The sequence below is a fragment of the Semicossyphus pulcher genome, unplaced genomic scaffold, assembly GCF_022749685.1.
Source record: "Semicossyphus pulcher isolate SPU_LCO1_2020_fin unplaced genomic scaffold, fSemPul1.0.p SCAF_8, whole genome shotgun sequence".
Classification (NCBI taxonomy): Eukaryota; Metazoa; Chordata; class Actinopteri; order Labriformes; family Labridae; genus Semicossyphus; species Semicossyphus pulcher.
The window spans coordinates 5,444,067-5,469,799 of record NW_027211759.1 but is presented as its reverse complement, the minus strand read 5'-3'; the positions used below and the strand labels follow the sequence as shown (position 1 = coordinate 5,469,799).

The 25,733-nt window shown below is 39.8% G+C and overlaps 2 protein-coding genes across 3 annotated transcripts in view; one reads left to right on the top strand and one right to left on the bottom strand.

The window, feature by feature from the left end:
* Nucleotides 1-13,289, bottom strand: part of lrrk2 (leucine-rich repeat kinase 2) — a 32,950-nt gene extending 19,661 nt beyond the window's left edge. Inside the window, exons 1-15 of the mRNA XM_069686972.1 lie at nucleotides 13,143-13,289; nucleotides 12,110-12,195; nucleotides 11,075-11,181; nucleotides 9,487-9,575; nucleotides 9,007-9,141; nucleotides 8,058-8,192; nucleotides 5,966-6,097; nucleotides 5,108-5,227; nucleotides 3,712-3,872; nucleotides 3,533-3,612; nucleotides 3,169-3,275; nucleotides 2,401-2,530; nucleotides 2,044-2,168; nucleotides 1,025-1,152; nucleotides 82-226 (exon numbers count right to left, since the gene is read on the bottom strand). Coding sequence (XP_069543073.1) covers nucleotides 82-226; nucleotides 1,025-1,152; nucleotides 2,044-2,168; nucleotides 2,401-2,530; nucleotides 3,169-3,275; nucleotides 3,533-3,612; nucleotides 3,712-3,872; nucleotides 5,108-5,227; nucleotides 5,966-6,097; nucleotides 8,058-8,192; nucleotides 9,007-9,141; nucleotides 9,487-9,575; nucleotides 11,075-11,181; nucleotides 12,110-12,195; nucleotides 13,143-13,278 — 1,816 coding nt within the window. The 5' untranslated portion in view covers nucleotides 13,279-13,289. The remainder of the gene's footprint in view (nucleotides 1-81; nucleotides 227-1,024; nucleotides 1,153-2,043; nucleotides 2,169-2,400; nucleotides 2,531-3,168; nucleotides 3,276-3,532; nucleotides 3,613-3,711; nucleotides 3,873-5,107; nucleotides 5,228-5,965; nucleotides 6,098-8,057; nucleotides 8,193-9,006; nucleotides 9,142-9,486; nucleotides 9,576-11,074; nucleotides 11,182-12,109; nucleotides 12,196-13,142) is intronic.
* Nucleotides 13,290-14,600: 1,311 nt separating this feature from the next.
* LOC138613258 (proton myo-inositol cotransporter-like) lies at nucleotides 14,601-23,933 on the top strand. 2 transcript variants are annotated; one of them, XM_069686889.1, is made up of 11 exons: nucleotides 14,601-14,629; nucleotides 15,981-16,451; nucleotides 17,304-17,463; nucleotides 17,857-18,065; nucleotides 18,179-18,287; nucleotides 18,452-18,615; nucleotides 19,740-19,854; nucleotides 20,419-20,544; nucleotides 21,697-21,815; nucleotides 22,103-22,255; nucleotides 22,346-23,933. In XM_069686889.1, exons 2-11 carry the CDS (start codon nucleotides 16,013-16,015, stop codon nucleotides 22,567-22,569), a joined length of 1,818 nt encoding a protein of 605 aa, XP_069542990.1. In that variant the 5' UTR covers nucleotides 14,601-14,629; nucleotides 15,981-16,012; the 3' UTR covers nucleotides 22,570-23,933. The 2 variants fall into 2 exon arrangements, with proteins under 2 accessions (XP_069542990.1, XP_069542989.1); XM_069686888.1 differs by lacking the exon at nucleotides 14,601-14,629 and adding an exon at nucleotides 15,544-15,594.
* Nucleotides 23,934-25,733: the final 1,800 nt, after the last annotated feature.

Here is a 25,733-nt window from a genome sequence, read left to right as displayed (position 1 = left end):
CTTTCCAATTTATTGATCAAACAGGATATTTATTTGTGTTCATATAGGTAATGAGTTGTTGATGATAATAGTAAACTCTACCTCGTTCCTGTGGGAACATCTGTAGTGTATGCAGCACTGTGTCTATCGCCCCCTGTTGGCAGAGCAAGTCCACTGCACCGGAGCAGTCAGCCAGGGCAGACAGAACCTTCAGACCGCACTTCTGAATGATGGCGCTGCTGATGAACTGCAACACACACAAACAAAACTTAATACGCTGGTTGAAGCTCTGAAACTTTAATTATTCTTCTAACTTTCATGTTGTTTCGTTTATGGTTCATGGATAACAAAACAGAATTAATGTGTCTGTGATATTGATGTCACAGTGTCTATTTAAAGTGCTGTTGTCTCCTTGTTGTTTTGACATAGAGAAGATAGAGAAAATACTGTTTCTTGCTGTCAGTCATTGTGTGCATGCAGGCTTCAGATCTGTCAAATATGGCAGATCAAAATAGCATTTAAAAGTTGTTGAGATTATGGTCGATTACCTCCTTTTCCTAACTGACATTTGATCCCTTTTTTTTCCACCCACAATAGAAGCTGCTTTTGTATATGTGTAGCATCCTGCCCTCAGGCACATAAATAAAAACAGACATGCTCCGCATTCATTCATACCAGTATGTCAACTGGAAAATTCTTCTTAGAAATGTAATTACGTCCTTCCTGTTCTGTTTGCAGAACAACCTACTGTATCAGTTCTACAATGAATGGATGAACTGTTGTTTAATCTATGTAATGAATGAGAAGAACTATATGTACTTTGGCGGATAATTTGTACACTATGTCTCTTTAATTGCCAAACAGAATCCTTTCACTGTGGTGTGGTCGCATGTTTAAGCGCTTTCCTACTGTTTATTTTTGTGATATAATTTGTCATTTTCTGAAATCATGCACGAAAGGATAAAAAAGAACCACAATGTGAAAAGACATAAAGAAAATGGAGTGCATTAAGGAGATATTTCCTCTGTTGATTGGTGTTAAATACCCTGTTGAGAACCTCCAGGTACAGCGTGTGAGCTCCTTCCACCACACACTGATTTTTCAGGACCTTTAGCGACACGTCGGCCATGTCGGGATCCCCGACAGAGACACCATGTTCTCTTAAACTCCTGTCTGTGAATTCAAGAGGAAACAAGTGAGGACAAAGAGGCAAGCAAACACACACACACACAGACACAGCTCTGTTATCAAACACTAATGTAATTAGGAGTGTTGCGAGTGCAGCACTGGGGGCAGAGAAGAGTACACTTTAACCTCATGTTGATAGACATGCATTCCCTACAGACAATATATGGTTTATCTGCTGCACAGCTAGAGAGATTTAAATCTGAGTGAGCATTAGAAAATGTGTGTATCTACTACATTCTGTACGTGGGTACTTGTTTTCTTGAACACAACTAGAATTTTCAGACCCCAGAATATTCAAAACTGTAGTTACATCTGTCCCCTTAAGATTCTTTTCCCACAATAAATTGAAATATACTGTAAATGCATATTATTTAGTAGAAACATGAGCACTGATTTGCATTTTTGTTTCTGACTAAGCCCAACATTTCCTCTCCTTTATGCCATGTTTTGGTCTCCACAAAGTCAAGAGAAATAGATGTTTTTATAAGTGTCAGATGTTTTCTTTACAAGCTAGTCGTTAACTTGGTGGTGGTCAGCAGGTAGTGCACACTAGGTTAATGAGATCAAAACAAGAGAAGTCTGAACCAGACAGTACATGCAGTGAAAATTCTAAAAAGCGACTAAAAGGCTGTAAAGTTGGTGATATGTTGCTGTGAGTTCATCACTACAGAGACCTCTGTTAACTTTACGGTCATTTGAGTGTTAGAAAATCTTCATTAGTGAAACTTTTTGGTCTGTTATATGAAGAAACAAACGTTATTGTTTTTGTATTTGGCAAGAGCAGAAATATCAATCTTGGAGTGGAAAAAAAAGATAATGCTGTTTGCAATTTTCTATATGTTGGCAAAATAAAAAACAAAAAACTCTTGGAAGTACCTGGGCAGAGGAAGACCAGGCTGGCCTGCAGAGCCTCCAGCTGAACCACTGGGTGGAAGTTGTGGACCTTCATGGTGCTGAGGATCTGACTCATGGCCATGTTTAGCTCATCAAGACTGGCGGTCCTACAAGAGAGAAAGGTTTCATTTATACATGAAGGTCATTGCTTTAAAACATTTTCAGAATGTGGCTTTATTTTCCTATTTTGAACTTTTGTTAACTCAAAAAACAACATTTCTGCACACAACTGTGAATAATCTGTGAAAAACAATAATTTACTTCTAATTTCGCCCTTTTTCCCCGGTGACCTCTTTTGGTCCATTATTTTTTTAAAACCAACAAGAGTTTTTCACCCACCGTCCCTGGAAGAGCAGGTTGAGCAGTTTGCAGGCGCTGATGGAAACTTCAGGTGCGGTTGAATGTCTCTTCATCATCTCCACGAGGTTGACGTGAAGGCCACTGGAGAGCAGCAGGCAGCGCATTTTACCTGGAAACAGGCGTTTACAGTACAAGCAACAAAACAGTATTCACAAAGGGTTGAAGCTAGGTTTTAACTGTACTTAAGCTGTGATCATCACGAAGCAGAGAGTTGGCTATTTACCTAGCAGAAGTTAAGTAACAGAACAACAATCTTCATTTGGAGTAGTGTATGTCCAATATTCACTCTCTTTTAGCTCTGTTTTTGGTCTCTACCAACTACTTAGGGCAAGATACAACACAACACGACACGACACGACACAATACATTTTATTGTCTCAAGTGTTTTGTCTTTGCTGCACACATTAAGCTGTCTCCATAATATAATAACAAAAATAACTAAATCGTAGCTCTTTAGCTGCTTAATACTCCACCATGTTCAACAGGTAGACTCTAACTGTGTCTGTCTGATGTTTGGTGCTGAGCAGGTGGCGCACAAAGCCAGAACCAGAACACTTAAGTTGCAGACCAGAGAGCTCGACGATAAGCTGAAATTAACTATAAAACTCTGTTAAACAGAGGAGAGCAGCAGATGGAGGTGATAATTCTCTGTAGGTGAATCGCTACCATTATCCCACTTCACATGGTAATCACATTGATATGATAAAAAATACTTATTATAGCAATAAATGTGCACTGTTGACTCACTGTTGTGTGTGATGAGTGTAGCGATCGCACTGGTAGCAGCTTCAAACACGCTGGGAGAGGAGGAGTGGACCAGCATGGCCGCCATTAACTGTCTGTGAACAGGAGTCCTGAAAACAACCGCACAATTGTTATACATTATCCCTCATAACACGCATACCAAATGCACAACACTAAATCATTCTGACCATTGAAATCTGAATTCTTTATCTCATTTTGACATTTTTCAGGCTTTTCAGGTCGCCTGTTTTTTGGCTGCAAAGAAACTCTCCTAATTCAACATCTGTCACTAGATATTTCAATCATTCACAGACTTGTGTATGTGCAATCATCTGAAGAGGATGTGTGTGTGGTATTTCATTTTTACCGCTCATCCTGTTCCTCTTCTGACTGGTGCACTCCAGCTCCGTGCAGTAACAGATTGTGAATGGCCCAGCTTGCAGCTTCCTGCAGCAGAGGAAGAGATTCACACAAGTTTGAGACGTTGATTACGAAAATGATTCTATGTGAAATCATTGCTGCAGCTCAAATGGCCAGAAGACTGACCTGAACGGCAGGCTCATCAGCGTGGAGCTCCAGAGCCATACAGCAGGCCTCCATCCAGCCCAGGCCCATGTCCTCCACCTCTTCCTTACCCCTGTTCTCCTCCTCCTCTCCTTCCTCTGGTCCCTGCTCGGCAACCGCCTTGTTTTGCACGATAGTGGCAGCTGAAAGAAACAGTTCATGACCTTGTTTTCCTAATCATTGGATCACATCATAGCAACAGCACTTTATTTTTGTTTTATCACTTTAATGTGGTTCATCTTGGGGATAGTCAAGTGTTTATGGGTAGAAGCCATGTGCTGCAGACGAAACAAACGGTTTCTTGTTTAACAGATGAGTCAAGAGCATAACACCATGGATGAAGTAAAGAGAAAATGACCCCAATACCCTTGTTTTATAAACGACATACACACACAGAGGAAAAGGACCAGGAAAACTGGTATAAATAAATGCCACTTTATACAAGGAAAATAGATCTAATTTGAGCTGCTACCTTTGATTGAAGCTGGGAGGTGAGGAGAATTATTTAAAGGGGCCATATCTGTTTTTTGGGTGTTTATTGTTCACAGTGCAAAAGTGAAAACTGCATAATTCCGTGTTTTTCCAGGATTACATGTTTAAAAAGGTCGCCTCTGAAATGAACCGTTCAGAACAGCTGCAGGTTTCTACGTAGAACCATGCTTTCGCTGAAATCGACCAATCGTCGTTCACCTCAGGCTGCCTTCTTGCTCTAGCTTGTAGTCAAGTGGTTGTCAAGATTTCAGATTACCATTCCGATACCTCCCGGAGATTCTGGCTCGTACATATGAGGCCGAATAACCGACCCTAGAGCAGCCATGTTTTCTACATCTTTGGAGTGACAGTGCAGTGTGGCCGCTCCCCCACGTGGGATCGCACACGTGGGGGAGGGGCTACACGGTCACTCCAAATACTGTCAGCCAATCGTGGCTAAGGTCTGACCTTTGAATGGCAAAACGGCTTGTTCATTTCAAGAGAAATGTATACAGTTTTTGAACGAAACACATTAGAATAATAGTACTGGTAGGTACTGACTAGCTGTATCAACAGTATGATGAAATACCGTCTCTGGTTTCTTCTTTTGCTTTTGTCCCAGATAGACTGAATCTATTTTTGGTCTATCCAGGTTTATGCACGTCCAAGAAACAGCTGGAAGCTATTGATGTTTATATTTAGCATGGTGAAAAACACAAGGTGGTGGTAGGTGACTGACGACCTGAGAAAATCAATCAGCATCGTTCCAACAAATAGAGACTATTCTGTTTTATCTTCTAATGCTGTTTTGTGCTGAAGGCATTGTTCTGCTGTGTCCTCCCCTGATGCGTCTGTGTGATTATAAATAAATGAGTTAAATATAGGAGGTGCGAGTGCGTGTACTCACTGAGGTCAGCCAGGCAGGAGAGGGCGGCGGCTTGCAGCTCGGCGTTGTCCGGGAAAGTCTGACAGGCTCTCACTGCGACCCTCTGGACGCCATTCAGTACCAGGATGTTGTAGTAGCTTTCTACAAACAAGATGAAAGAAAGAAGCCTCTGTTATTGAGCTCTTCAGTCTTAATCTGTCAATGAGCAAACACATTAGCTTATCTGGATGATCTATGCAAACACTGCTGTATTGATAAGGGGAGTCATTGATTTCAGTGTTATCAGCACAGACTGTAAACAAATGAGAAGATACTCCAAAGTGATTCATTGACAGAGTTTTTAAGTGTTAACTACGTTTTACATTGGGAAAATATGAGTAAGAGTAGCCACCAAACCATAACATCCCACTCGAACTGTTGCTTACAGAAAGCTTTTAGCACAACACACAGTATTCATCAATTAACAAGCTACTCATAGAAGCTACAAGGAAATTTCTTGTGCTAATTCACATTTTCAGGGTCCTTTTGTGCACCCTTTGACCTGCTAATCATGGCAGGGTAATATTTATGGGACAAAAACTGAATGACCCACAAATGATACCAAGTTAAAAATTGTTGTTGTAGGAGGGAGTAACGGTGGCCCTGAAGGCTTAACTATGCAATTGCAATTAAGAAAGCACAAGCAAATAAACAGATATCTGCAAAAACATCTGAATCGTGTGATCTAAATGTTAAAATAGGCCAAATATTCTTGGCTTTTGTCTATGTGTGTGTTTTCCTAAATTGTAGTGCGTTGACCTCTCAGGGCTCAGGGAGGGCTTACTAAAATAAGACTTAAATATTAAAATGTGTTGTTAACATTTAAACCCTGTGTCTGACCTGATGTTAACCTCTTGAAAAGGCAGCAGGCCGTCTCCTGCAACTCCTCCACCTCGGGGAAAGCGTCCATGGCGGCCATGATCAGGCTGTAGCACCGAGCACCGCCCGACATCAACACCTCCACATTACTGCCTGGAAGAGAAAAGCTAATGAGCTCAGAACTAGTGAAGTTTCATAATCCCTGCTTTTTGTACTTCAGGTAATCACCTTTATCCTTAAGTTGGATTTGGCATGATCAATTTATAAAGTTTAACTGCGGTGTTTTACTACACAGCAATAAATGTCACAACTGTAGACACAAATTGACAACAGACAAGGAAATTAAAAATTGCAAACAGGAGGTCAGGAAAGTCCTCCACAACAAACAAAAATATAACTGTCTCTCAAAATACCCTGGAATCCCCCCAGACGGTGATAAATAGCGCATCTGTGAAAAACACACATTAAAGAGTAAAATGTTTATGATTGAAACTTTTTTTTTCATGTCTAGCTCCACTCGTCATGCATTAATCATCAGGCTCATTAAAGTTTCAGTGATGTGGAGCAGTGTCTCAGTGTGTTGTTTGTATTTTTTTTCCATTGTGGTGAAATAAACTGAAATAAAAAATATGTTTGCAATAATAGAAAATACTGAAACATGAAGCTTTGGTTTCATAGTAAACAGGAAAAATATCCTAGTGCTTGCTAATGTTATTTGTTTAAAAACCCCCTCCAGTGAACAGCAAGTGTTTAACCTTGTAAACATCTCTATGTGGTGTTCTTCATGTGCTACAAGACATATCAGGGACAACATGAGCAGTCACCTCCATGGCTGGGCCTGTCTGCTTTTAAACTGCAGTGTACCAAGGACAGGCTGAACAACACGTTTTCACATTGGCAGGTTTGAGACGTCACAAACCTAAGGAGCCAATCCCGTTAATGGACGGGGTGACGCCATGCATATCATTATGTGCAACCTATGGCAACCACTTCGGCGATGTGCGAGCCAGCTGTAACCGTCATTGCAATTTTTGCAAACTCACTACTGACAACTAATGTTAATACTACTAATTACTACACTTCAAGCGAGCTAAGTTTCACAGAGTTGCCACTAAACGATGGCAGAGACGTGTTTTGTTTTCAGCTGTAATTTGCCAAAAGGAGAAACGTAGTAGATAGTGGGCGGGGCCTATGCAGATTCAGGAATTTCTAATGAGGGAGAAGGAGGAGATGCCTTGGGAGGATTTTTACAAGGTAATTAAACATACTTGGTTGAAAAAACATATCAGACACAATTTATTATTTCAAGCAGAGCATTTAATATGTCTTAAACTGGAGCTGGTCTTTAAGTTTAAAAACTGATATAGCCTAAAATAGCAGAATGTGTTTGATTACAAATGCATATTGGTGTTGGGATCTGCCTTAAAATCCACCTTAAAAGCGGTAAAAAAAAAAAAAAATTGTCCTGGCCTTGTAACTTTAAAATAATCTTAAATGTGCAATAGTTTGTGCTTTTGAAAAAAACTAATTTGAAACCTTTTTAACTTGTATTATTTATTTATTATTTATTATCCTTCTGATTATCCTGGAAAATATGTGACCTACTTTTTGGGGCATCCTGACATTCTGTTAATTGCATTTGCTGTTACAAAAAATTAAAATGCATTTTCAGGGAAATGTTGTGAGACTCCAGCCCAAATTAGCAGCAATGATTTACAACTATGCATTTAGTTGTAAATACTTGTAAGGAGTAACAAGAGGGGATTTCCATGAAACAACAAACTGTTGTTCTGACACAGCAGCTCTACTTAACACATGTATACTGGCGTTTGAGGAATAATCTAATTTACATCTACACTGTTAATAAGTCACAGTGACGTCATGGTCTGCTGGTGAGGCTAGAAATAGACCTTGTCAAATAAAGAAAGAAAAGGGTTGATGAGTAATGTGTTCCTTTATGATGATCGACCGAGCCATGATGTGGTTAAACACATTAACCATTACATTAGAAGAGCAAAAGCACACATTCCTCATCCTCTAGTTTAGCTCTCCAGTTGTTTTCTTTTACTCTCAGGCCTATAAGAAACAATGTCAGAGCCTAATTAGGTCTTACCAGGACGGGCCAGTGGGAGCAGCACCTTCATGGCCTGCAGGAGCAGCTGGGGGCTGTCCAGGAACTTCTGCAGAGCCGCCAGAACCACAATGTGGTCCTGGGTCTCAACAAACTCCATGAGGTGTTCATCACTCACTGGAAAAACAGACACAACAACGACATTCAGCAACTTTACAGCAACATGTAGAGAAATGTTAATGCAGAGCTAGCTAATATGCTACATTCTTAGGTACAAACATCATCTAGATAAAATCCCATAAGTTACATGCTAAATGTGAGCCTGTTAACCTTCAAAACCTGCATATTAACATGCTAATGGTAAGCACATAAACCTGCTAATGTAGACACATAAGTTGCCAGTTACTGTGCTAAAATGACCGGTTTTCTGAGAAGGATGCTAATGTGAGCAGTAGGCTCACATTAGCTAAATAAATAGGGACTTTAAGTTGAGATGGTTGAAGGGACGGCTAAGGCGTTTGAAAAAAATAAAAATAAAACTTTGCGCACTTCCTGTCATTGTAGCCCAGCTGTCTCCTACGGGAGAAAGACTGGTTTGCCGTAGTCAGTACAATGTCAGAGTATAAGCAGGTAATTATACGTCTTTTATCGTATTTGACTTGATTTCGTTTATATTCGATTCTACCTTTAGTAGTTGTATGGATTATTAGTATATTTGTTAAAGATACCTGCTAATTTGACCGTTTTTCCTGTTTGTTATTGACATGTCATCCGTTGCCAGCAGCAGTCAGGTTTTCGCAAGAAGCAGAAGTAGCCGTTGTTTCAAATTGTTGCTTAGTGACATTCGATTTCTACCACTACGGCAACCTGTTGGAATGTTTCCCGGGCGCTGTAGCCGTCCCTCAGCCTTCGCTGCTTAAAGTCCCTAATATCACAAAATGAACATAACTCTACAAGCTAGTTCAGCATATAGAAGCTGGGGACTGCTCACCTCTCTCCAGGAGTAACTGCAGAGCTGCACAGCCTTGGAGCTGAACCTCCTCACTGGTAGGAAACATCTTCATCGCCTGCACCACCAGACCAAACACATCTTCCTCTTCCTCCAGCACCAGCAGAGGAACGATGTCTAAAAAACATGAATCAACACAAGCATTAAAACACACCAGTCAGTATGTGACTCCCACCATCAAACAAATAGATCAAAGTGTTTTAAATTAGCATAACGAAGAAGATCATTCAAAGAAATGGATTAAAAATATTGGTCTACATTTTAAGAAGCAGCTTTTTAAAGGGGAATGCATACCAGATATGGGACATAGTCCGATACACAGATTTATAGCCAGATAATTCCTAAGTTCATGGTAATACTTTTAATTATTTACTTTCAAATTCATAACATAAAACTGTATCCTGCTAAAATACTCCATTAAAATCCCAAGCGTTGAAGCATATCACCTGGGTAACCATATACCTGATCTGAGCAGAAGAGCCAGAGCTCTGAGTCCAACCATGGTCACCTTGCAGTCTTTGCTGTACTGAGATAGAGCCTTCAGGATCTGCCTGGAGAACACATCAGTACAGGCAGAACATTAACCAATGCTGTAGACAAAGATAAAGGGATTCAAGACTGAGGCTTGAGTTTGCATTGAAGGGCTTCACGTTTGCAAATGTAGAGAAAGTTGCTGCACAATTTTAAATAGCTTATCATTAAGCCATCATCAGCCACGGTAACATAAGTGTGCTTAGATGATAGCACAAAGGAACTGAAAAGGTTTGGTAAAATATGAGCAGGGCTCTTTATGTACAATGAACAGGAACTGAAAACTGGAAATGGCATCTGTAGAATTTGGATCTGAAACATCTCTAAGAACACAAGTCTATTAACACTAGAATAAAAATAGACGTGAGAAAAAGCAACGCAGCTAAAATTCATTCTTAGCTCCCAGAGAGTTCAACGATCTGATGTGAAATTATGCTTTTACATCTGGACACTAATCATGCTGGTATTAAAGAACAATGAGTCAATCAATTTGTCTCAAACATGCTCACATGACAATTCACCTGCCTTTGGTAAAGGTTGTTTACTATGTTCACAGACTTAATTCAACTTGTTAGCATGCTAAAATTTGGTATCGAGCAATAGATAGAGTGCATCTGAGGTGGCTGGGAATGTCTTTACATTTTACAGGTATATGGTCATTAAGCAGTAAGTAGCCTGAGTAAGTAAGTGAATCTTATTTATATAGCACTTTTCACAGACAGAAGTCACAAAGTGCTTCACACGGACAAAATACAATACACAGAAATAAAATCATAAACAATAAGGCAGCTCACTAAACCACATTATAAAAATCATGCAAGAATGTTTTTAACAGTTTTTTTAAAGACTCAACAGAGTCAGTAGAACCATATAGATAAGGCATGGCATTCCAGAGGTTTCAAAAGCACAATCACCACGAGTCTTAAGGCGTGTTCGAGAAACAGACAGCAGGTGAAGTGTGTTGGACCTTAGGGAACAAGCTGATGAGTATGGGGGAAGAGTTCTGCCAAATATTCTGGGGCCTGACCATGTTGGGCTCGATAAGTGAGGGGAAGAATTTTGAACCAAAGTAAAAAATGACCAGATGTTGGCTAGATGAACAGTTAACAATCACATGTCATCCTGAGGGGGAGCATGAATGTCTGTACTGTTATTGTAATCAATCCAATAGCTGCCAACATTTTTCATTCCAAACTATGAATGTCAATCTCATGGATGAGAACAGAAAAAAACCACAGTAGGAGACACCATCTAAGAACCATGATTGCTGATCACACTCTAAGAAAAGTTGGTGACAGTATCATCAAAGTCAGTACGATTAATCCTCTGATGAACATGAATGCCTGCGAAAAATGTCAAAGCAATGCATCCAATAGTCGTTGAAATACTTGCTGTGATATTGTCATGTACTTCCATGTGACACAAGCCACTAGGATGGTATGACAAGGAAATATGAATTCACTCCTGCACAACTGATGATAGTGCATCACACATAAATCATAAGTATGTCTTTACTTACTGGTGCACTCCCAGTACCTCCCAGTCCTTGGCCAGTAGAGGTCTGGTCAGCTCGTGCAGTGTACCGGGGCATATTTCAATGAGCCGACACAGCAATGACCAACCCACCTGCAAGCAAGAAGATTGCACAGTATGAAGTGAATAGGCTGGTCAAACAATCAACATTAAAAAGAAAATAAAAATTCCAACATAGATGAAAGAAAATTTTATATAAGCCCCTTTTGACAGTATACCTTAACATGCAGATACTTTGGTATTGTCAGAGGTAAATGTCAGATAATTATTAGATTCTCAAGCAATGTTCCAGCTAAGGACCGAGGCATTTTAAAGAAATGTTTGAGCCAAAAGTAGCACTCTTCCAGAACCAATACAGACCCCTGTTACATGAGAAATAACTGAATCAATGCTACTGTGTGTGAAGCAAACTGCTCAACAAATATATATATGAAACATAATCTTACATGTTATAATACAAACATGTGTATTGGCAAGAAACTAGTGGTCTGAGACATATCATGATACATGATACAATTCTATATATTGCTATATATTCTGATACAGTAAGCAAGGAGATATTGCACCCTTTATGCCTGTTTCATATGCCTGTGTATTTTGGTTTACATGTGCGTTATGTGCTTAATACCTACTATTTTAAGGCTTAGTTTAAGCTTAGTTTAAGCCTTAAAATGAGTCTGTCAGGTATGACCTCACAGGTACATGAGTCACACAATCTTACTTTCAGTTTGTGATATGCTGCAATCCCCCTTCTGATAAACTTGCAGTATACAGCAGTCACGGGATGCCATAAACATGCTGGATCAGACACAGGAATGCCAGCTGTGGATTACATCTAAGTTACAGGACAGACAGCAGAAACTATCCTAGCAGGCGATGCTGTTTAATGCCTTTTCAATTTAACATGGCACGCATTTCCATTTCCTTTGAGCACCTTAAAAGCTGTTTCTAGGATATTTGTCATTAGATTATGCCCTTTTTTTTTTAAAGCAGCCCCATAGTTTGTGATGTCTTGCAGTACCTGCTGGACTCCTCTGCTGTTCGTGTAGGATGCCAGCACCACTGTGAGTGGGGTATGGACGTCTTTGTCTTCAAACAGTTCCGCTGCTGCATTAAAAGAGCAACAGAGATGAAGACATGATGAGACAAGTTGGCTTTGAAGGAATGGACACAGTCTTGAAAGGTCATTGTTATTTTAAAATGTATATTAAAGCTTTGTTGACTTTTGTTTTCAACTATTGTTAAAATTTGCAGCACTCAATCACAGCAGTAAGATCACTGAAACAAACAAACTTACTTTTGGGAAAGCAAAAGACGTAAATGAAATAATTAGATAAAGAATTTATCACAATTTTAGAGACCAAACTATGAAAACCTAAAGTATTCCCTTTTTTTATAATTAAAGTAGGAGAAACAGAAACAATTATGGCAATTAAGAAGAACTAATCAGTTTAACAATTAATCATAAGAAAATATATTTTGTTCTGTCATTGACTAATTTCTTCAGCAAGTCCTGATTAAAGATTTCAACATAAAAGTAGGCCTATGTCTGAGTACAAAAAGTAAACAATTTATTATAATAAGTAAGGTACTTTTATGTCTTTTGTATTTATTGTACAGCTATAGTTAATAGTTACTTTAGGAATTAAGATCTTACATACAAATATATGATCTTTTTCTATTCTTTAGTATATGATGCACTGTTAAAGATGAAACTACTGTACCCTACAGTACATGAAGACAACACAATAAGCTCCACCATCTGATCACCATTAAGATGATGTTTACACCTCAATGCAACGGTAGTAATCAATAAATATTATATAAAATAGTATAACATTCACAAGGGGAATATTTGTGCATGCAGAGTACTTTTTATGTTTTCAATAACTTTGGTGATGACACTTCTTGTGTTTAATGTTAATTAGTAGTTACACTATAGAATTATAATTTATCTGTGTATCTTACTCATACAGTGAAACAACATGTCAAAGAAATCGTGTCCGTTATAGACAGGCAGCATGATTAACATGCAGGAAGATATTGTTTCCTACCATTGTCTGTGTGTGCCAGGAAAAGCAGATCATGGATGATCTGAATCAGTGTGCTGAGTTGTCTGCCTTCTTGAGGGCTGTTCAGCCTCACCAGAAGCTTCTTCAACCTTTCTTCCAACTCCTCTTGGTTAACCATGGTCTTTGAAATACTGTTTTCCAGCTGACGGGTTCACGTGCATTTAGGTCGATCAGAACTGTCCCTCAGAGCCGAAGAATGGGCTTCGAGTGGCGACCACACTGCCGTAACAGCATTGCTACAGTAGCATGAGAAGAGAAGTGCAACTACAGCTACTTATATCGTTACATCACATTACTAAATATTAGCTACAATTCGGCTAACCGGCTGTCACAACCAGGGAAGCTTTCAGTGTCGCGTAGTTTCAGTTCCGACGATGACATCACGGTCCTCGGCTAACTTTCCCCCGGCACGAGAACATGTTCCTCTTTGTGGGGCTGCACACTTTATTTTGTTGTTTTCATGGAAAATAAGCCTCTCTGACAGGCGTTCCTCCTTCTTTACAGTCACATCATATGACTCCGACCAGAAAAAAACTTCCCGTGTGTCAAAGAGGAAACTGGAAACGGTCAACGCGCGCGCAGCACCGGGGGAGGGGGGGATGGAGTCACGGAGAATCACAGACAGACCACGTTTCAGTTAAACTGTCAGTGAAGTTTGATTTTAGCCCTGAAACATTATTTCGTTCAAATTAGACCGACTGTTGTAACAGCGAACCTCTTATAGTCGAAAGGCATCCAGAAGCTACCACCCTAATCGCTGTCTGATGTCAGTTACTGATTTAACGCGAGTAAAATAGACTTGGCACCGCCGTATTTCCTTCCAAAAATTACGTATTTTAATGTTTGTTTGCAAATGGACAGGCTTACTTAACACGCAGAGAAACTATTCAAACTTTTAACAACTTCCTGGGAGATATATCTCAATTCGGCATATATTATTTCAGAGAAAGCTATGGATACTTCAAGATATTTTAACTTTATTGTTCTAGTCCCACCATTCGACTAGTTTTGGAGTGCGCATGTAGCATTGTAAATACGGTATTTATACTTAACACTTTAAAATAATCTCAACATGTGAATTTAAATCTTAATTTATGTTTTATTTTGCTGTTCCTTAATATAAATGATAGAATGTCATCGTTGAGTTTTCAGATACGGATAAGAAACAGCTGCTACGAAAACATGTAGTTATCGTTTAAGGATCATACTGTATCCTAAAGTTAGCATTTATTTCAAGTAATGCAAATTCCTGCTGTTTAACTAGGCTAATAATAGCCTATAAAACCAGCTGTCTGTGTGAGAAGTCTTGAAGCACAGGTAAGTTCACTATTAATTACAATGTTAATGGGCGTGTCCCTCCTTTTCCTCCGCCCACATCATATGATCCGGGGCCATCATACAAACTTCCCGTTTGTTGAACAGGATGACACCAGCAGCTGGCGGCAGTGCTACACATATACATTTCAGAGGTATAGTTGGAACTATTCTGCATACAAAATGTTAAGATAGGGTGTATGTGTGTTGTTGTTGTTGTGACGTTTTATATTTCATCTACCGTGTGAGCCAGTTTGCAGCCCAAGCTTACCTGTCAGATTTTCAACTTACTGCGACAGGTGTATGTCATACATTGTGTGTAGGTTTCATGGGCGGATACTTGAAGACCTAGTTTGAATACTGGTTTTGGCTGACATGCCGTGGTTCTTTACTTTACTTAATAATTTACTTACAAGTTTACATGCTGCATTTTGAGTCTGTATTAATATGTAAAGCAAGAGGTTACTTGCTACTCACATTCCCAGTTGGCTTTTAGATATTCTGCTGTGGACAACAATGTGGACCAATCCTATCCTGTAGGTATTGTCCATATAGAATTCGACTATAATGAGATTTTTTTGGCCGAATTGATTGAGACAACGAAATATTTATTTGGTATACAATATATGTATGAATTTGATAGTAATAATGCCATTATTGGTCAACAGTAAAATACTGTTCATATGATGTAAATACAACATTAATGCATGTTTTATAGACAAAATTAAATAAATTCGGAAAAAAAAGATCAGCCGAAATGACGACACGCCCAATAAATGATGTGCAATTCTGTTTTAACTTCTATACAATTTGCCGATTAACGGGGATTCACTAAAATAAAAGTTTTTCAATGAAGTTTGGCGCTACGCAGTATAGAAATGGTGTCTTTGTTTTATTTTTTTTTCGGGGGGGGGGGGGTTTGGTGAGGGGGTACTCAATTATTTTTTATCACCCATTCTTTATATTCATAAATCTATAATTTATATTTGTTTTTTGCAAAAAAAAAGAACTCTTTTCTGTTTTGGTTGTCATGTGACGTCACGTAAACATGGCCGCACACAGAGTAGAACTACTGTACGTGGGAAATATGCGTTTGAAGCCATCAATATGCACTGCTAAGGTAGTTTCTAAGATGACTTGATAGTGAAAACTGCTGAACCAGTAGGACCATAGTACAGTGACCCAGAGGGCGCTATCGCGAGATGGTATCGTTTTTTAAGTTAGCAATTATAGCTGATAACGTCTAGACGTGTTGCGTAATGCGTACTTCCCTGTTTTTTCCCTGGAGCTGAGGTGATAACTTTCAGTTGGGATTACTTGGACGTCTGGTATTGTTAAGAACGCTGGATTATTATTTCGTTTACTTCTAGGCGCAGTTTCTCTCAACTCTGCTATGTTTTGACAATTCTGTGCGCAACGAAGCTGCTCCTTATTATTACGAGTGTAAGACCCAGGTTGTCAAACTAACCGTTGGAGTGCTTAACTCCTTGTTTGTCTTATGTCCAGCAGCCACAATGAATACAGCTTGAAGCGTCCTTATGGGCAGCAGAAATCAGAAAGTGACTGATGATGGACAGCAGAGTCTCATTGGACCTCCATCTGGACACTCTGCCACTCCTGGGGATCACCTGGACAAGGATGACTCCTCCACGCCTACATTCATCTACATATTGGCGTTTTTCTCTGCCCTTGGAGGGTTTCTCTTCGGGTATGACACAGGAGTGGTCTCCGGGGCTATGCTGCTCCTGAAGAAGGAGATGAACCTGAACAACCTGTGGCAGGAGCTGCTGGTTTCCAGTACTGTTGGGGCTGCTGCACTCTCTGCCCTGAGTGGAGGCTTCTTGAATGGGTGGTTCGGGCGAAGGATCTGCATCCTTTTGGCCAGTTTCATCTTCAGCGTGGGTGGCATCATCTTGAGTGTAGCCCCGAATAAGGTGGTGCTTCTTGTGGGCAGAATCATAGTTGGATTGGGAATAGGTGAGTTGATGTTTCGAATTTATGAAAAAAGGGAAATTTTAAACATATACAAGTTAAATTAGCCATTTGGTCTGATGCTAAAGCTTGTTTTTGGTTTGTGATCTGAACGCTCATCCACAGAGCAGTTTGGCATATTTCTTGTTTAAATTCCCAATTCTAAAATATCGAGATGCATTTGAGGGGAATCAACATTTGTTTTTATTTTGCATTATGGCGTGCCTTCTCGACATCAAGACTGATTTCAATTAAAATGTATGGGACAAACACTGATCAGCCAACAATATTTAAGTTTAATAGTCTTCCTAATATTGAATTAGGTTCAGTTAACCTTGATCAGAAACAGCTTCTAGATCCTTCACAGGGATAATATTAAATTTTATACTTCAAGTACATTTCAAAACCTGTTCTTTTTCAATTTCAATTCATTAAAGAGCTTGAATCAGTACTTCAAAGTCCTTTTTATACACTACACAAGCTTTGTAGTATCACTCAGAATATCCAGTAGCTTCCAAGCCAAATCAGGTCGACTGCACAGGCTGCGTCTCAGTTTCCAAATGACCTGAATTGCCTGTAACAAGTAAACTCTTAAGTAAGGGTCACGTGGTTGAAACTTCCAGCTAAAAGTTGCCTCTGGATCATTGCTTTTAAAAGTCTGTCTAAGTCCAAAGTCCGTCTGACCTGCATTTCCAGTACTACTATTGGCATGTTTATGCAAGAATGAAGCATAGGACTAGATCGTGTGACTATATAGAACTGGTGCCTACATTTAAAAGATTTCTTTGCCTTAAAATGGATTTAAGAAACCTTTTTGTCTAAGTCAGAATTTAATCATTTCTTGTATTTCCTCATCAGGCATCGCCTCCATGACAGTTCCGGTGTACATCGCAGAAGTTTCTCCCCCTCACCAGAGAGGCCAGCTGGTCACCGTCAACACGCTCTTCCTCACTGGTGGCCAGTTTATAGCCAGTGTGGTCGATGGAGCTTTCAGCTACATGAGCCACGGTGGCTGGAGGTTTGTTTTACACTACACTGTCTTCTGTGTATGTAAACAGCTGCGACAGAGCTTTACTTTACTTCTGAGTACCCTGTCTCTATCTCCCGTATTCCTCAGGGTGTTCCTGACTCACTAAGTAAACTAATTGACACATAGCTGTGATAGTTCTCCATGAATACTATTTGATTCGTTGATTGATTCCTCAGTTTAAAGGTTCTCTAACTACAATGCCTATCAAGTCTGAAAGAAGTATGTAAAAGGATCAGAAGCTTCAGTTTTCTTTTCTGCAGCTTGAAATTGACTCCTTGTCATACAAACAAGACTTAAGACCCCAACTTGAGAATCAGTGGTGGCTGAGGTCTCTTTCAAGTTATTTTCTTCCTTTCACTTCTTGTTCTCTCCGTGCTGCAGGTACATGCTGGGTTTATCCGTTGTCCCTGCTGTGCTGCAGTTCGTCGGCTTCCTCTTCCTGCCGGAGAGCCCCCGTTGGCTCCTTCAAAAGGGCCGGAGTCAAGAGGCCCGTCAAGTTCTCGACCGAATCAGAGGAGGACAAGGCGTTGAAAAGGAGTATGCCACCATCAAAGCCAGCGTCGAGGAGGAGGAGAAGGAGGCTGGTGGAGGTGAAAGACTTCTAGATATGAAAAAAACGCCATTGATAGCCAGTTAGTAGAAACAGAACAGAAATATGTGAGTGAAAATTAAAATATTTATCAGTTTTGTGACTGTTCTTTAGGAGGCCTTGTTATTTTGCGGATCCTCAGCCACGGTCCGACTCGCAGGGCTCTCATCGTTGGCTGTGGCCTCCAGATGTTCCAGCAGCTGTCTGGGATAAACACAGTCATGTAGGTCATCTATTGATCTTGTAATGGCTCCCACATAATTATGTAACATTGCACAATATAGTAAAAGCTCAAATGGTAAATCAAAGTGAATCAAACTGAGATTTAGATTAAGGTTTGAATGTGAATACTCTTATCTGTGAATCTATTTTCTTTAACATCTCTAGGTACTACAGTGCAACCATTCTGCAGATGGGAGGGGTGCGGGATGTAAAACAGGCGATCTGGTTGGCTGCTGCAACTTCTGCCACCAACTTTATGTTCACCATGGTTGGAGTCTGGCTTGTAGAGAGAGTGGGCCGCAGGAAGCTGACCCTCGGCAGCCTTTTAGGTTTGTTATTCAACTTCATTACTTACTTGATAATTGATTGATGAACTTTGAGCCTAAATATGTATAATATTCCATATTGAAATGTCTAACATTGACGGTCTTTTGAATATTGTTGCCTACTTGTGATGGAGCACGGTTGTTAATTGCTTGATGCTCTGTTTCCTGTTGTTCACCGCCTCTTCAAACTACATCCTTTGTGTTTCTTTTGATTGATAGACCCCTTTCTGCAGAAATGATATACTGTATACTACTTGAATCCCGGTTCAGATATAGTGGGCCTTTCTGTGTGGAGTTTGCATGTTCTCCCTGTGCGTGCATGGTTTTCCCCCTCAGGTACTCCGACTTCCTCCCACAGTCCAAAGACATGCACGTTAGTTTGATTGGTGACTCTAAATTGCCCGTAGCTGTGAGAGTGAAAGGTTGTCTGTCTCTATGTATCAGCCCTGAGATTGGCTGGCGATCAGTCAGGTCGTACCCTGCCTCTCGCCAGGATAAGCAGTTTAGATAATAGATAGTTATTTAAGGCAAGTGGTTTGCTAATTAAAAGACAGTTTTGATATAAATCCGTAACAAAATAGTGAAACAGAATGCTTCTTGCTTGCAGTAATTTGATCATTTATTGAGACATCAATGCTCTATTATAGTTTTAAATTGGGAAAAACAATGTACAGGGAAGGTTTCTACAATGCAATATCTTTCTATTGATTTTGGTTGAAGTCCAAAGCTTTCTTTCTTCCATCTCAGAGCTTTATTTATAACAATAATAATAACTATTTATATAGCACCTTTAAAAACAGATGTTTAGAAAGTGCTTTGACAGACAAGGCAAAGGCATGAACTCAGATAGATAATCAGTCAATAGTCAGGCTAAACAGAGGTAGTCCCTGTGCCTCCTGTGTACCCTGTCTCTGACTCTCTGATCCCTAACAGAAGTAGTCTATAAAAATACAAAGGGCAAGAAAACAATGCAAACACAAAAGGTCAACAAGAATAAATGCAAATAAAAGGAATAAAAGATGATAAAAAAAACATCACATCAGAGGAAAGAAAAACAGAAAAAGATTTGAAACAGTAAGAAAAGCAAAAGATAAATAAATAAATAATCTTTATTGTCTCTGATGCAGGTACTGGTCTGAGTCTGACTTTACTGGCAGTCGGGTTCTTGCTCTCTGCTCAGAGTTCTCCCCCCGTCACCCTCCATCCAGTGGACCCGCAAAACTCAACCTGCAGACTGTATGGGTAAGAGAGCACGCTGGCTGTAAATTGCAGTCAATTCAAAAGGAGTTGTTGAAAGGCTCATCAGGCAAAGTTCATCCGGGGTTTTAAAGGACACTGGATGCCTTAGGATGTCCTGTGTTGGCTTAAACAACTTAACAATATTTTTTTTGTTAGACAGGTTTAAAAATGTGCAGTTATAATTAACAAGCTGCTTCTTGGTAAACGTCTTCACGTCACAAAAAGTGATATTTCTGTCCGAATGAGTCGTGTTTCTGCTACACAAATTAAAGAGTATATCTAAAGTGCTGTTGGAGCTGTCCAAACGATCAAAACACACAAACAGAACTTAAATTGAGCTAAACTTAACTCATGGGGTCTTACCTGTATGATCTGACCAAAGTATTATACATGTGATTGTTCTGCCTGCCTTGCTGGACATTGATTTAAAGCCTAAGTATCTCTGTTGTTATCACAGCTGACAGAGTTTTATGCATGCTTGTGTCTGTAGCTCCATAAAATCATTTGTCAGGCCTGTGTGTGCATCAATGCTTAGTATGAGGCTTTACATGTAGCTCTGTCCTCCAGGTCCTGTGAGCTCTGCATGTTGGACCCAGATTGTGGATATTGCTATCGTGAAAACGGCACAACAGTGTTCAACTCCTCCTGCGTCCCTGTCAATGAAGCGTCCGAAGACCACGCCGCCTGGGGAAGGTCAGACACCGAGTGAATAAAGAGTTTAAAACATTTGGGAAAGTTGCATGAGTGTCACAGGACAAACCCCCAATCGCTGCATTAACTTCTTTATATGTTTGCCTCTTTAAAATCCAACAACAGTAAAAGCACCTGTGATTTGCATAGGAAATAGCTCGACATGTTTTCTTATTAAATCAATAACAAATGTATATCAAATGTTTGAATGTGTAATGCAAGAAAATTAATGTTTTCATGATTGACAGGATAGGTCAAAGCAGCCTACTGCATGGACTGCATGTGCTGCTGCCTATCAGCCTGATCCTACAGCAGGACTATATATGATTTAGTAATGGGTCAATACAGGTATCTACATAAATTGTTAGTTTTAAGTTACGTCTAAAATGATGTCAGATACATTGCGGACTGTTGCTTGGCTACTGATCAGCAGGGGCAACCCTTTTTAGTTATCTCCTTTATTCAGGAAAAATGGAGCAGATTTTTTCCCTTGAAAAGTTTTCTCAGAGTTCTGAGATGATAATCTCATTAATTCTGAAAATAAGGCAAACCTTGTTCTGTTAAGTGAATGCATCACGCTTATGAACAAGTTTACTCGCACTAAAGCTGAAGAAGTAGCAGCTTCTTTGTAATTTGAAAGGAGGATGCGACTGTTACTTTTAAAATATATCAAACATAGTTGCTTTTGTACTAGATTTGTCTTACCTGATTGTGGGTGCACACTTCCCAGATATCCAGACAGTGCTGCATGTGTGACGTCCACAGTTGGCTCCGGTTGTAACTCTTGATTTTCCTCGCCGACGGTCGCTTTCCTTTTCAGACTGTTTGCTTCATCTGAGCGTCGAGTTTGTTTCTTCTTCTTTGGATTTTCACTTATTTTTGAAGTTGTATCTGTAGTCATCCATCTTTTCTTTGTTTGCTCAGTGTTCACTGCTGGCTGATGGGAAACCCGTCACTAACTGGGCGCTATTTTTTTCCGTGAAAGTCGCCACAGACAGCCAGTCTGTAATACTGCAAATGCAAAGGCTTTCATCAGTGGGTCATAGGCTCAATCACCATTGTGTTACCTCATTCGGTGATAGATAGATAGTGACTCAGCAAACATTTATTTACACAATTATTACTATAAATTGATGCAATGTTTCCTCCATCCAGGTGTTCCAATCAGACAGAAGAGGCTGGCAGTCCAATCTGGGCTTACAACTACTGTCCAACTTCCTACTCCTGGATCATCCTGATGGGCCTCATCCTCTACCTTGCATTCTTTGCTCCAGGTCCAAAACAAATTTCTCCTTGATTTGTGTTTTTGTCCTATTAAAAACCATTTTGAACTCTTTCCACATTTAATAAAAGATGCTAGTGGCTTAAAAAAACAACCTATGTTTATGATAAGTTTACAGCACATCAAACCACAAAAATCTCATACATCCAAATTTATGAGATAACCTTAACATGGAAAATAATCTTCCCACTTACAAAGGCCTAAACCAACAATTATTATGTGAATGCTCATAATAACAAATACACAGTTAAGGAATGCTTCTGTGTGTTTGTGTGTTAGGTATGGGCGCCATGCCTTGGACAGTGAACTCAGAGATCTTCCCGCTGTGGGCACGCAGCACCGGCAACGCTTGTTCAGCCGGGGTCAACTGGATCTGCAACGTCCTCGTGTCTCTGACCTTCCTTCATGCCGCTGAGTTTCTCACCTATTACGGTAAGACACTGAAAAGGATTTTCTTTAATACTGGAAGTCGTAGCTCTTGTAACATAACAGTTAAAATGTTTATGTGATTCCCTCCTGCAGGTGTTTTCTTCTTTTACTCGGGCCTGGTGGTGTTGGCTCTCGTCTTCGTCTACGGCTGCCTCCCGGAGACAAAGGGCCTGCCGCTGGAGGACATCGAGAACCTGTTCACTGGTCGGCTCTGCTCCTGTGGATCCTACTCACCCAATGGCAGTCACGTCCACTACGTCCGGGTAAAAGGCAACAACTACCTCCCCTCTGACAACGAAGCTTCTGACGTAGAATAGACTGGGAAGATTCCTCTTTGCCCTCTGTCCCTTTAGGAAAGGTAATCATGCTGCCCTCTGGTGGCTGCAGTCAAACGAGGGGAAAAAGGCTTTGAGTGCTCGAGTGATCGATTGTAACTGACACTTTCTCCTCGATCAGGTGACTCTGTTTTTCTCCGTATGGCTTTGTCTTACCTGGGAGTTGGTCCTGTTGTTTTGTGTATTTTTCTTCTTTCCATCATTCCTTCTTTTATCACAAAAAGGGAACTTTGAAGACAGACATTCCAGGGTGAAAAAATCAGGGTGAACAGGGTTCATGGGTTCATTCTAAAAGTAACGATGAAATAATTTATTGTGTCTGTAACTGACAACAGGTGATAGGCAGGGAGCAGGGACTGTATGTAGAAAGTGGAGAGGTGATGAATTATAAATTCTGTCCTGCACTTTTTCGTCTGCATACCCTCTTGGGGCAATGAGTTTGGAGCAGCTTGTACATAAAAGGCATAAGGAAAACACAGCGACATAGAGACAATAATAAACGATGCATACGATCTAAAATAAATACAAATATTATTGAGTAGACTGATTAATAAATAGACAAACTGGATAAAAACCATCAAAAAAGTTAGTGACGCGTTCTCCATCAGCCAGCAGTGGTTGGTCTGCCAGAGAGGGTAGGCGGAGCTAAGCGGCTGCTTTTCCGCTCTCTGCAAGTGCTGCAAGTAAACAGTAATCTACTATGGCTGAACAAACAAAGAAAAGATGGATGACTACAGATACAACTTCAAAAAGAAGTGAAAATCCAAAGAAAAAGAAACAATTCGACACTCAGATGAAGGCGAACTAAAAAGGATAGTGACCGTCAGCCAGGAAAATCAAGAGTTACAACCGGAGCCAACCGCGGACGAAGAAGCTAAAATACCTGCAGCCTTTTGGAGGATCTGCTGGTTACAAATTACACTTTGAACTGATATACCAGCAATAGTGTGTTTTTATATTAACCTTAATTATCTTAATTTATTAAGATTTCAAGTGTGGAAAAGATGATTGGCCCATTTGGACATATGCGGTTTAACTGTCACATTCCTGTTAAATCACTAACATGGGTTTAATCTTTTAATCGGTGCTGGTTTTAAACAATATATATGATTGTGGGTTGCTGCTATTGTCAACACATTGGAACATTAGAGGAACATTGCACTTTAAAAAGCTAAAAGGTGATTTTTGTACGTCGCATTTCTAGAACGAGTTGTTTGAATCTTTAATTTTCTAGCAAGGTACAGAAATCAGACCAGCACAGTACAGAACAGTGGAGTCAGACAGTGCCATAGCCTGTATAACTGTAAGCACGGCATGGAGGTGTGCTAATACTATTTCTGCTATGCTACAACAGAGCTTTATATTCCTTTTATATCTTCATATCTGTGTTTTCACAGCTGAGGTAATGATGACCCCTGAACAACTTTATACAGAGCTGTGCAGAACGTCCTTTTTGCTCTTCCACTCTTTATATTTCCTTTTTTTAATTGCCTTTCTAAAAACTGTAAAGTTTTCTGACACAGTCTTGTTTCAAGTCGTTACTTTTCAACTGATAAGTGTTTCATCCAAATGTGTTATTGAAGAACAATGAGCCTCATTCATTAATATTTTTCTTTATTCTGTTCTTGAGAAAGATTCTGAACAAATTGGATTCATGACGTGTTTCCAAACCATCTTATATTAATGAATCAAAGTAGAGAAATCAGTGCACATGTATTTCACAGGTCAGGTGCGTAGAAGAGGAAATAATCCATCAAAAAATGCAAGTAAACTCCTGCACACTCCTGCAACGGTGCTTGACCTTCATCAGGCATGAGCACCAAATAAATGTGTTTTTTGCATGTTAGACAGTGTGCCGGAATCTACTTGCATATATTAATGAATGCCACTTTCATTTTAAGAAGGCAAGTGCCACTTGTTTCTAATTAAGACCGGGTAAAAACCCACAACTCCCTGTAAAAGGGCCATGAAACTGCAGGGTGGTGTGCACAAACAGAAACTGGAACTAAACAAAGAGAGAAGTCAGGAATGCCCGAATGAAAATCCAAAGACGGTGGAGCACCGGACTCCTAACATGAGAAAAAACGTTAGTTGTTGTGAATTGTAGATATTGCTGCAGGAAGTGAACAGCAAACTAGCTTTTATATTCAGTGATGTCAGGAGTACATTTTAAACTGCACACAAAGAACGCTTGGGATGGTGGTGACTATGGCCATTCTTCATTCTTCTTCTATTTTACAGGGACAATAGCTTTTAATCAACATTTCTGTAAATATGCCAGAGTTAGCCAAAGGGCTAGTTTACAGCTGTAGTCCCTGGCCAGGTGTTAAAATAGGCTCCCTAAAAAAGGGAGAATAGAATATCTTTATTGTCATTGCACCAGGTACAACAAAATTGAATGTGCAACTCGCCATCAATTCAACAATAAAATAATATAAGTAATAAGCAGCAGCGAGACACCTTAAAAACAAAGGAGCATCAAAGAGGTAGTAGGGTCCAACATGTGCGAATGTGCAATAGTAGCGCAAAGCCGCTGAGTTGGGATGCACAGCCTTCTTATCTTTCTATGTTTTGTTTATTGTGACGCGATTCCTACAAACATTCGTGAATATCTGAAGTGAATAGTTCTGAGACTGCAAAAATGTTACATATTCTGTGTTACACATCTGTAAACATGTCACATAATGCCATATTTGTTGTGAAGCAACATGATATCAATCAGACACTGATCATGTAGATCTAACTGATTACCAGCCTGACATTCCTTTACATCAAACGAGGAGAAACTTTTGCACTTTGGTTTGAAAACTGTACTGTACTAATGATATTCTAAATACTGACTCTGCAATATTTGTACAACTGACTCGGTAGGACAGTAATGATCATTGTTATATGCCAGAGATCCATTTGACCAAATGAGAAACAAGGTGTGTTCATTTTGTCATTTACATTTTGTATACACATTTTTGTTTACATATCTGTATTTTCTTTTACATTCCATATCTATTTGATCGTGTTCTGTTCAATGTGAACATACACACACTCTTAAAGATGCACTAGTAACATTGATGTGGGTACTGATTCAAAAGTCATTTATAGGGTTCAATAGGGACAGAAAATAGCTTCTGTTTTAGTTGTGTTGTGAG

Coding starts and splice junctions, on each gene's coding strand:
- LOC138613258 (XM_069686889.1), top strand. CDS start 16,013: ATGGGCAGCAGAAATCAGAAAGTGACTGATGATGGACAGCAGAGTCTC. Junction 16,452..17,303: donor CATAGTTGGATTGGGAATAG/GTGAGTTGATGT, acceptor TTTCCTCATCAG/GCATCGCCTCCATGACAGTT. Junction 21,816..22,102: donor CCTTGCATTCTTTGCTCCAG/GTCCAAAACAAA, acceptor TTTGTGTGTTAG/GTATGGGCGCCATGCCTTGG.